Here is a 10943-nt window from a genome sequence, read left to right on the forward strand (position 1 = left end):
GCAAATGCAAAAATAGGCTCTCTGTTGTCATCCTTAACACATTGGCTTATCCCGCTGCATTGCTGCGATTCGATATTATACCCCTTCCGAGTAAAAGCTTCCTCGTTGAGCTCGCCCCCTTCCCACACCGTCCTGCGTTGGGTCCTGCGGCGTTCCTTTCGTCCTTCCCTGAACTCGGCCGTTGCGTCCGTCACCGCAAGTCGAGACTGCCACTTGCACCTAGCCGCGGGTAGCTGTACGCTCACTACGACTGCAAGTTGAACCAGCATCCGATTAAACGCAGCAAGCACCGAACAAATGGCCCCTTCTTCCAGAAGCTCTCCCCAGAACATGGGTCAGATCGTTGAGTATATTCCAAGTATGGCTTTCTCCTCTCTTTCTACGTTTTTCTTCCTGTTTCCAGGCCAAAGTTGGGCTCCGGAGAGAATCTACGCCCATGTTTTTTCCCCTTCGTCTTCTTTTTGTGTGCTGTTCTTTTTGGAGAATTGATCTCATTTTCCTATCAGTAAAGCAACATGTTTTTCCATAGCAACCATGAGGACTCCATGATCTCATTCTTCCCGTCCTACTTCTATATCCACTGTCCGATCTCCGTCCTAACATACTCTACAGACAGGCTCTATCTCGCCGCATATGTTCATCCTCCGACAGCCGATACCGTCTTCCCTTACCCCGAGACCATACAATCCCCGAGGAAGCGATCTCAACGGGCCGCCCATGGCCCGAAAGCCGCAGCCCCAAAGCAGCAGCCCTACTACTTCACCGTCGATGACATGCTTTTGTACAATGCCTTTCACCACGACTTTGGTCCTCTCCACGTTGGCCACCTCTACCGCTTCGCCTTGTATTTCCATGACGTTCTCGGCGCCGAAGAGAACAAAGACCGACCTATTGTCTTCTGGAGCCGTGCAGACCCAAGGAGTACGTGAGAAAAGAGCGGCCGTGCGTATCTGGCAAGACATGAAACTAACAGAGGAACTTTTACTTGTCTAGGCCGTGCCAACGCTGCGTGTATTCTCGCCTGCTATATGGTCTTAATTCAAGGATGGCCCCCACATCTCGCCCTGGCCCCCATGGCGCAGGTCGACCCGCCCCTGATGCCCTTCCGCGACGCCGGCTACAGCCAGGCCGATTACACCCTCACCGTTCAGGATGTTGTCTACGGCGTGTTCAAGGCCAAGGCTGAGGGGTGCTGCGCTCTGGACAATTTCGATCTCGACGAGTATGAAAAGTTTGAGAGGGTGGACAGCGGTGACTTCAACTGGATCTCGCCAAACTTTCTGGCTTTCGCCTCGCCGGATTACTCTCCCACGACGAAAATCCCCGAGGGAACCCCGGAATGGGATGCGCTCCCCAAGACGGTTGCCGAGGTCGAAGCCCACCCTGGTCTTCCTACCCCGTTCAAGAACGTCCTCAAGCACTTCTCGGAGAGGGACATTGGCCTGGTTGTCCGCTTGAACTCTCCCCTCTACTCGCCTTCATTCTTCGAGGCGTTGGGGATCCAGCACCTGGACATGATCTTTGATGACGGCACCTGCCCGACCATGCACACCGTTCGGAAGTTCATCAGGCTGGCCCACGAGACCATTGTGGTCAAGAAGAAGTCCATCGCCGTTCACTGCAAGGCCGGCCTGGGTAGAACGGGATGTCTGATCGGCGCTTATCTGATCTACCGCCACGGCTTCACAGCGGACGAGGTCATCGCCTTTATGCGTTTCATGCGACCGGGCATGGTCGTAGGACCGCAGCAACACTGGCTGCACATGAACCAGGGCACTTTCCGGGAATGGTGGGTAGAGGAGCGCGTCGAGCGCAAGCTCAGGAAGGAGATGGCCGCGGCTGCTGCTGCCGCCCCCGCCCCTAGTACGCCGGTCCGCGCCATGTCGAAGACGTCTCTCCGGAATGGGCAGACGTCCACCCCGGCCCGTCGCAGTGCTTCCAATCGGTCCCCGCTGAGCGAAGTCCACGATGAGCGCAATAACGTTGGCGTTCAGGAAGACTATCTCCCGGCTCCCACGCCTGGCCAACCCCGCAAGACCAACCGCGCAGACCGCCATCATCCCTACCAGCGGGCCACCTCGTACAGCACGGTGGAGGAGGAGACTATTGTGCACGAAGACGCCGATGTTGTCAGTGTTCACCAGCAGTCAGGAATGACCGAGTCCGACGAGGAGTTTCATGTGAAGTCTCGGGCACAAGGGAAGGGATCCGAGTCTGGGTATTACGCAGAACAGAAGCGATCGTATAGTCAGACCTCCACCACCGTCTACCACAGGTACATCGAAGACGACGCTTCTCATGACGCGGAAAACATCACCAGCCCGGCCCGGACGAAGAGCATCATCGACCGCGAGCGTGCCAGTAGCGCCTCGGGCGTCCTCGCCAAAGTCCGGGGTAGCAAGCGGGGGGCCGAGTCACCTCTACGCTCCAAGGACGGCGTGCGGAAGACGAGCGGACGCGTCGGCAGTGTCAGCAACGCGACCCCTTCGGCCACGGCACGTAAGGTCTCCAACGGCTTGTAGGGAAGCCCTGGAAGACGAGCGTACAAATGGTCCTAGCTCGTTGGAAAGAGTAGCAGCGATGACTGCTCTTGAATGTCTCGTCTCAATCCACCCACGTTGTCATGGTGGGTGCGTACGAGTTGGCGAACACAAAAAAAAAAAACGGACAAATACCCGCTGAGGCTTGTCCGAGGCGTTTCACTGGCGTGTCTAATTCCTCGTTGAGCGTTACGATTATGATGATCACGACACACACAACGGCTTGTCCATAATAATGGCTTTCTGTTTGCGTTGGCGTTGGGGGGGGGGGGGGGGGACAAGGACCTTAATCGTTGCAGAAAGGGGTCGGGGGTCTGCTTTGGACCATTCTTCCTATATGGACGGCGAACAGTCCGGTTGGTGGCCTTTGGAATTCGCATTCACTGAGAACATTTTCTTCTATACGAACCCACTGGATAGGCTCTTTTTGGTTTACTCTGGTATCCCGAGGCCACACTGACAACTGGGTTTTCTCGTTTGCGGGAAGGAGACAACGTGGGCTGACCCTTGACCCTTCGCCTTTTCTCACGATGCAACAGCAGGTTCAGGGTGGAGGTGGTTGGTTTTGACTGCATTCTTGTTTGGTATTTTCTTTTGATTCGGGCGTTGGGGGGATTCAGCAGGGCATGGGCACTTCAGAGCATCGGTGTATTGTCCTTTCTCATTGCTAGATGTATTACTGGTTGTATTTGATCCAACGTCGCTCTTATAACCTGTGTGCTCCTCTCTGTGACTCTGAGACTGCCATGATGAGAACGTTGGCACGTACGTACACCGGCTTCCCAGTTGAGAACCGAGTGCAGATTTCGATGTAATCTTGAATCCGGATGGGAGTTCACTCACCCTACATACCTAGGCAGACAACAACACATCATCGGAGAACCAGGTGAAGCAGCTCACTGGAAGCTCCTCCTTCTCGTCCCCCGTTTACTTGCGGCCATTGCTAAACGCAAAGACGAGTTTGTGTTCCACCTGTTCCACCAACCAACCGAGGCGGCCGGCCTAACCATGGGGAAGGCCTGAATTCAGAGTCTGGGTCGTATTTGAATGCTATTGTGGACGCACGGGCTGCTTGTCATCGCCGGCATTTAACTGACTGAATAGTACACTCCTGACCACCCTTTGGTATGTTCGACCGAATGACAGGGCCCGGGTCGAGTTGGGTTGGCCTGGTCTATCCATGCCATTATCATCTGTCAGACTAACAACATGTGACGGGTGTGGTAGATGGATTGAGTAAGACGGGCATGGTACTACGTTGGCCGTAGTTGTTTGTCCATAACTCATCGATTCGCACACATACCTTGGTGTAGATGATGAAGGAGAAGAAAGCGAGAACGGGAGGAATTGCGAGAAACGGAAGAGAGGGAGAGAGAGGGAGATAGATCGCGGCAGGAGTTTCTTAGCTGTTTGGGAGGCCACCCACTTGGGGAAATGTAAAGGAAGATAGTCAATCGGTCTTCCAGGGTAATTACGGATACATACGTATGGGAACGTCGAGTTGAGATCATGGAGTGTGTGCGCCTGCAAGTGGTGAAGCACATGCGAATCGAGGTAGCAAGCAAGGAGCCGGCAGGTGTACGACAGGATGAGGTAGTGTCACTGCCACATTTTCCCCTCGCAGTCAGTAGTTGTCCAACAACATGCGGGATCCAGGAGTGAGGCCTGCGTGCTCATCTTTGCAATGACGCAGAAAAGGTCTAGCTACGTAGGTAGACAAGTTGGAAGAATGGACTATGGGTGAAGCTCGTGGAATGTGACCGCAGCATAGTGGGTGGATCGAAGACGAGGACGCAAGTCGCGGCATGGCGCTTTTTCCGTTGGTACTCGCATCGTTGACACCATACACGATCCACTGGGACTGGGAGAGGAATCAGGTCAAGATGGCCAGTCGATTCAGTCCCGGTGAGGGAAGTTGGGAAGTTGGTCGGCAACCGGAATGCAGCGAGTTCGATGAAGCCTGGATGGATGGATGGACGGGACGCCAAAGAAAGGATGACCGATGACCGATGCCCGATGATCGATTATTAGTTTAGGTAGGAAGTAGGCATCGAAATCGGACGGAAATTGGCCTCAGGAATGACTTTGGCCGCTGAACGGGCCGCATCATGGCTGTGAAGTGAATATGGCAACAAAAAGGTCAAGGAAAAAAAGGAGAGAAGAGGAAGAGATGGTCTCGAAAAGTGGTCGCTTGGTCGCAGATGAAGAGACCCGTGATGGGTCCATGGCTTCACATCTCATTGGGTACGGAGCTGTACAGCCTACAACGTACGGGTACCTTAGTGAGTACCGAAGCGGAAGCCGTGGTCACGTGCCTACATTCTGACGCTCATCGCCCCACTTCCGCTCCATGAATCGGAGGGCTGTGCGATGGGTCCGTAAGGTAATTACCCCCGCTGGACAACTGGAGCACCCCTGAACTCATCCCTCATCCGACTTCACTTCCCATACCTTAGCAAACCAAGAGATCAGTTGGGTATCCGACAAACATCACTACCAGAATCACGACGTGATATCCCATCTCAATGGCCCTCATCATACCTTGCCATAGCATGCTTTCATGCCTGCGTCCTCTGTACCCGTTCCCCGTTCCCCGTTCTTTCAGAACCCATACCCCCACCGATCAATGCCTTTCTAGAAGGCCTATCCATTTCGAATTACCTTGGACGTATCCGACGAATATGATGCAATTATCTTGTCCCGTCCCGCTTGTCTTCTCTTCCCACGTTGATTTTCGGCAGTGCCCCAGTTGTCGTGCTTCCGGCCCCTGTCTCTCCAGGCTTCAGTGTTCCAAACTACCGGGACCGCACAGCCTCCGAGTCCACGGTATAGCCTCCTCACCTACGACACCCGATTTTGATGTAGCACCTGCTTCTACCGAGTCCTCATCTCCTAGACGTCTACCGTCGACCATCAGCCGGTCGTGGGAGACCGGGGTAGTCCTCTCACTCTGTTCTCCCGTCATGCCTAACCTAGCAGACGCCGTTGTCGTTACCAGCAACCCAGGATTGACTCCACAGACTGCGTCGGCTTTGTTGTCTTGTTCCAAGCTCGAACAATCGATTTTGCTTCTACCTACTGATCTCATGTCTCCACTGGGTTTTGCACCAACACTGAAGAAAACCGCCAACGGGATGGGTCTCCTCATGGGGCCTTGACCTTGGACATGGCTGGCTCATCGCCAGACCATCCACTGGAGATATATAAGAAAGAGTATCAAGCACTAACATGAAAAATCCGTGTCCTGTTAGAAAGACTCACTCACCATAAAACAATTCTTCTGTTGGATCGTCTCCTGCCTCCCTCTTCACTCCGGTCTCTCTCTTCCCACCCACCGGTTCCCTTTCCTCCTTACCTCGCCACTTCAACTCTGCCCATCTCGAAACTCCCCATGTCCGCTCCTGTCTCCAAATTCAGTGAGCTTTCCTTAGAGAGCATGGCCTCGACAACGACATCACAGTCGCCGTGGTCGTCTCACGGCATCCGAGCTGCCGAGTCGAGCTCCGATCCGGAGAGCGACTCCGACAGCTCTACAACCGAAGAACACGCCCCTGCCGTTGTGAAGTCGCCGACCAAACTATGTTACAACATCGAAGACCTGCCTGCGGACCTGCAGGGGAGCGTCAGGGAAGCCTTCAGGGACCCTCCCAGACTGACCCTGCAGTATTGTCGCTTTCGGGACGATGTTTATGCTTTTCAAATGACCGAACTGGTTCCGCGCAGCATTCGCATCGGCTCCCCCGAAAGCAATTTCCCGAATCCCAAGTGCTCCTGTGCGCAACAAGGTGGAAATCCGTGCAAGCATCTCCTATGGCTTCTCGATCAGGTCGTCAACCAGTCTCTCGGCGAAGAACATTCCGGTTCCACCCTCACCATGACGCCGGCCGGCTACCCACAAGAAGTCGGAGACCCCTACACCAGCATCACCGACTTGCATCTCGATCTCCTCGCCGATGGCCTCCATTGTGACCTTGTCCGCCCGCGTTCCGATGATGACGATGCGGATGCACCCAACCCTTGCCGGGTCCAGGAGGCCCGTGAACTCCTCGCCTCCGTCGCTGCAGTCCCCCCAGAGGAGTACCGCCCGGATATATTTGATCATCCCACTCCGGGGACGAACCTGATCAAGCGACGAGACCTCGAGTGCACCGTTTTCCGTATGCTCCTCGACAATAACGATTTCTTCCACTACTTCCTATCTCTCGCCCGCTCATCCGACCCCGCCAGGGATCCCTTCCGCAAACTCGAACAGCGCGTCCAGTGTGTCCTCCGCCACCTTGACCATCACTCTGCCTCCCAGACCGAGTCGTCATCTTCGTCGTCTTCTTCTGCCCGTCCGTCCTCCTCGGCGGCCGGGAGACCATGTGACGTCCCCTGGGCGGCGCGCCGCATCCTCGCCGTCGTCTCTCGCATCAAGTCCAAGATCATGTGGCGCGACGCCCCGCTTGCCCCCTGGGAGCGCACTTCCGCCGCACGCGCTCTCGTCCGCATCCTCGCCTCCGCCGTCGACCGCAACCGCGACTCGTACCCGGCGACGGGGCCTCTGGCCGAGAGGAACCTCTACGCGCGTCTCGTAGGCGATGCCCGGGGCGGAGACTTCGTGGTCGGCGTTTTGCTCCTGCTGCCTGATGCCGCTGCTCCATTCCTGCACGAGCTTGAGGTCATCGCGGAGGCGATCGGTGTCCATGGCGCCCCCGCTGCGTATGCTGAGAAGCTTGAGAGGTTACTCGCGAGTTTGAAGAAGCCGGCAAGTGGCGTCAGCGGTGGTGACGGCATCGGCGCTTCCAAAAGGCAAGGACCTCACGGCGGCCAGGGTTCGCACGACAGAGGGTCGAAGCGGGTGAAGTGATCCTGAGCCTTCCTCCGCAAAATTTTGACCTCGAGGTTTCCCACGAGGCAGAACACCATTCTTTTTCTTTCTTCGTTTGGGCTGGGGAAGGACGCGATGTCGTCTTCCTCGTGTTTCCCTCTACCACACTTTTTCTCTCCTTCTTAAGTCTTGGTTCTTACACCGGCCTTAACGTCTCATTTACCTGTCCTCATGCGTCATGTCTCTGCTTGCTCTATAGACGATCATCGTGGGGGTGAAGGCTGGTCCACTCACGATGTTGCACCATCGCTGCGATTCCCTCTCACTAGATTTTTATCGTTGGGCGATCCTGATCTCTCCTTGAGTTTGTTGCGACCTACGTGCCTCACCACCAACGCAGGCAAGGAAGCTCCGTCAGCACTTGGACCATAGAGTGTCACCCACAAATAGTATTGATTTCTGTCACGACATTGAATTTGCAGTTCCAACTGTACGACACCATTTACATTCCGCCGTGATAACCGAGAGACAGACAGTTCATACAAGTCACTCCCCCTCATCGACTGATCTCAGAAACGAGAGCCAACAGAGAGCCAAATTTAATTGACCGTGGTCGATTTTCTAAGATTATCCGCATATTAGGCACCTCTGGCCATGTTGAAGTTATCGGCACCCAGTCTCGAAGATCTTCCTACCTGCCTAGGGTACACCCATGTCAGATTTTATGCTATGTAATCTCTCCTGCACCTCCCTCAAGCCAGGACGGTCATAAGGGTTATCGTTCCACTCGCCACTCTTCTTCATGCGCTCCCTAGTTGCCAGGTAATCCTCGGCCCAAGCAACCTCGTCTCTCCACCAGTCCCGAGCCGTACGGTACACAGCGTCCGGGTACGACTGCGAAGGGTCTGGAGTCTCGCGAAGAACGAGCCTGCTACCCTGCCGTATGACCTTGGAATCTAGCGTGGCCCGCCGGCCCTTGGTGCACTGGTCGATCAGGCGCTGCACCGGAGGCGGCGTGCGACGATACTCGGGAAACTGCAAGGGCGATTCCCAGCGGTACGAGACCCAAATGGTGGCCTTCTGGGGCGCGCTCACGCCCTCGAATATGCACCACAGAACCCTCGCCAGCATGTACACCTCGGCCGCCCCCTGTTCACGTGGGCTCAGGGAAAGCCAGGAGACATTGTAGCCACCGGGCGGGTTAGTGTACTGCTGCCTCTCGAGCAACGGCTCGTAGCCCGGCATGAGCTGTTCCATCCTGTCTGCGTATTTTTGCCTCACATCTGCAGGTATGTCGTCGTCAGACGCCGTAGCCAGAATGCGGATATACTCAATGCAGTTGACCTCGGGTGCGGCAAACTCGCACCAGACACCACGCTGCTCAAAGTCCACCATGATGGCATCCCTTTCGGCGGAAAGCACTATGTTATCGAGCCGAAGGTCCGGATAGAACGTTCCTGTTGTCTCTCGGTGGTGTATCAACGCAGAGGTGATCTGAGTGGCCCATTTGAACTGCTCAGATAACATCAAGGAGCCGCTGGACCCGAGTAAAGGCACGATGTCGCGCAGAGTGCCATGGCGGTGAAACTCGAGCGTGAACCCGAGCACGGATCTCTTGGATCCGAAACTTATTCGTTTAGTGACGAGGTGCGCTGGCCGCGATACGATGTTGGGATGCGGTTTCATGGTGAGAAGCAGCTTCAATTCGTGGTAGAGATATTTGGGGAAGCTCGTCAGCGCCTTGAGAATCCAGAACTTGCCATCAATGCTGACAAGGCAGGTACTGTCATGAATCTGCTCGACAACGCGCACATCGGCGATGTCGATGCAGGGGGGCAGAAGGATATCGTGCCCCCAGGCAGCCTGGAGTTGCGGGACTGAAAACTGATAGACCTCCAAAGAATGCGTCTGGGCGACGGCGATTTCGATTTGGTCTACGTCTAGAGATAGGTTCTTGAAGACGATGCGAGAGCCAAAGGGTAGGCTGTTCAAGTATCGCTCTCGGTCAGGCAGGGACTTGGTCCAAGTCTGGAGCCTCCGCAGAATGTGCATAGAGATGGCAAGCCTGGAAAGACGAACTCGATCCTTGGTGTGGAAGGCGTGATCTAGTTCCAGCAAATTTCGTATCAAATGCGGCTGTCTAGATAGCTCGGGGATGAAGACATCAATTCTCATCGGAATGGGGCGCATAAAGAGAGGTATGACGTAGAACTGCGAGCCGAACGAGGTGCAGCCATCGATACGCCACAAGGGAGACTCCAGAGGAGCGAGACTGTTGATCCGGTTCTTGGGGTTGAGCTGAGACTCCTGCCATGGGACTGAGACGGCGCTTTCATCGTCGGTAGTACCAGATGAGTCCGTGACCGAGGTCGGGGCCGTGAGAAAAGCCGCAGTGGGATGGATGACACTGTTGATGGCATGTGGGCTGAGCTCCATGTTGACTACCTAGGTGAAGTGATTCTCCCCATGCTACGTTAGAGACCAAAACGAGAGATCGAGTCAGGGACGAGGTTAGCTCGGACTTACTTACCCTCATTAAGGGATGGCCCTTTTTCCAAAACAGGTGGGGTGGTGGTTCTGGGCGCGAGACAACAACACTTTGCGTGGGGAGGAGGCCCGTTCTTGGACTTGGAAGTTGGGGTTGCAGGACGATCGTCCATGAAATAGTCTCAATGAATCTTCTTGTCGTGGGCGAGAATTCCAAATGGTCCAACTGTTTGAGATCTGATTTCCTAGAGGGAGTTATCCGTAGATCATCGCAAGAGCCCAACCGCCGCTGTCATCTCCATGTCCCAACTGGGTTGAAGTGGCTGCCAACGTGCCTACCTAGGTAGCTACCTTACATACCTTACTTTATACCAGGTAGGTAGGTACCTAAGGTAACTGGTACTTTAGGTACATTGAGGTACGTGTCCTCGGGGCTGCGGGCGTCTATTATGGATATATCGTTCCTTCTCCGGAATCTGGGATGCAGCCCAGATACCTGGCAGGAACCACTGACTGACCGGTCAGGTCACGGCCAGAAGAAGGGCGAAGGAGTGCGCGTGTGTCCCTACTTCGTACGCGACAGCAGAAGATTCGAGTCTCCAGTATTCCCACCATACACATACCCCATGTTCGTGTCTACCTTACGCCATTCGCTGTCCGGCCCCCACGAAACGCAACAAGTAAAACGAGGCGTCCTAGTCGCCGACCTGTTCTGCCTTCAGAGAGAGGGAGTGACAGCTCCGAGACCGACAGACGAATCAGGCAATGCAGTTGCCCGATCATAGAGGCTTGGGAGACCGGAGCCTTGCAAGGTCGAAATAAAAAGGTACGGGCCCGAAATGGCTAGGGAAGGCGCTCGATATTGCGTAACGTCGGCCGGTGGAGGAGGATAAAAACAGGGGAGGGTAAGGTAAGGTAGGTTAGATAAGTACCGGTCTTCCGCCACCCCCTATTCGGTCTTCCCGGTCCTCTTAACCCTTTCTGGATTAGATAATCCACTATATCTCCACTACCGAAATTAGGTGGGTTTCCTAGGTATCTCTATATATATAGATATAATCCAAAGAAATTAATACGCCCCATTCCCTAGCCTCCGCAGGAATAGG

General features: G+C 54.8%; 6 protein-coding genes across 6 annotated transcripts; 3 read left to right on the forward strand and 3 right to left on the reverse strand.

Annotated features, from left to right (window-relative positions):
- Positions 1-545: 545 nt before the first annotated feature.
- On the forward strand, positions 546-2522 carry SODALDRAFT_275012 (dual specificity phosphatase; the record flags this gene model as incomplete). Its single annotated transcript, XM_028607961.1, has 2 exons — positions 546-921; positions 994-2522. 2 exons carry the CDS (start codon positions 546-548, stop codon positions 2520-2522), a joined length of 1905 nt encoding a protein of 634 aa, XP_028467874.1.
- A 280-nt stretch (positions 2523-2802) lies between these two features.
- On the reverse strand, positions 2803-3457 carry SODALDRAFT_332228 (hypothetical protein). Its single transcript, XM_028611650.1, has one exon. The coding sequence runs from the start codon at positions 3113-3115 to the stop codon at positions 2921-2923; it is 195 nt and encodes a 64-aa protein (XP_028467875.1). The 5' UTR covers positions 3116-3457; the 3' UTR covers positions 2803-2920.
- Positions 3458-3590: 133 nt separating this feature from the next.
- SODALDRAFT_358495 (hypothetical protein) lies at positions 3591-4989 on the reverse strand (the record flags this gene model as incomplete). Its single annotated transcript, XM_028614110.1, has 8 exons — positions 3591-3741; positions 3844-3946; positions 4036-4064; positions 4144-4217; positions 4259-4500; positions 4603-4652; positions 4852-4903; positions 4983-4989. 8 exons carry the CDS (start codon positions 4987-4989, stop codon positions 3591-3593), a joined length of 708 nt encoding a protein of 235 aa, XP_028467876.1.
- Positions 4990-5065: 76 nt separating this feature from the next.
- Positions 5066-5698, forward strand: SODALDRAFT_358496 (hypothetical protein; the record flags this gene model as incomplete). Its single annotated transcript, XM_028614111.1, has 1 exon — positions 5066-5698. The coding sequence occupies one exon, from the start codon at positions 5066-5068 to the stop codon at positions 5696-5698; it is 633 nt and encodes a 210-aa protein (XP_028467877.1).
- Positions 5699-5976: 278 nt separating this feature from the next.
- On the forward strand, positions 5977-7389 carry SODALDRAFT_275332 (hypothetical protein; the record flags this gene model as incomplete). The annotated part of the gene is made up of 1 exon (XM_028607977.1): positions 5977-7389. One exon carries the CDS (start codon positions 5977-5979, stop codon positions 7387-7389), a length of 1413 nt encoding a protein of 470 aa, XP_028467878.1.
- Positions 7390-7853: 464 nt separating this feature from the next.
- Positions 7854-10000, reverse strand: SODALDRAFT_332232 (hypothetical protein). Its single transcript, XM_028611651.1, has 2 exons — positions 9877-10000; positions 7854-9796 (listed from the first exon to the last, which is right to left on the reverse strand). Exon 2 carries the CDS (start codon positions 9784-9786, stop codon positions 8050-8052), a length of 1737 nt encoding a protein of 578 aa, XP_028467879.1. The 5' UTR covers positions 9787-9796; positions 9877-10000; the 3' UTR covers positions 7854-8049.
- Positions 10001-10943: the final 943 nt, after the last annotated feature.

The sequence above is a fragment of the Sodiomyces alkalinus genome, assembly GCF_003711515.1.
Source record: "Sodiomyces alkalinus F11 unplaced genomic scaffold SODALscaffold_3, whole genome shotgun sequence".
NCBI lineage: Eukaryota > Fungi > Ascomycota > Sordariomycetes > Glomerellales > Plectosphaerellaceae > Sodiomyces > Sodiomyces alkalinus.

Coding starts and splice junctions, on each gene's coding strand:
- SODALDRAFT_332228 (XM_028611650.1), bottom strand. CDS start 3,115: ATGCAGTCAAAACCAACCACCTCCACCCTGAACCTGCTGTTGCATCGT.
- SODALDRAFT_332232 (XM_028611651.1), bottom strand. CDS start 9,786: ATGGAGCTCAGCCCACATGCCATCAACAGTGTCATCCATCCCACTGCG.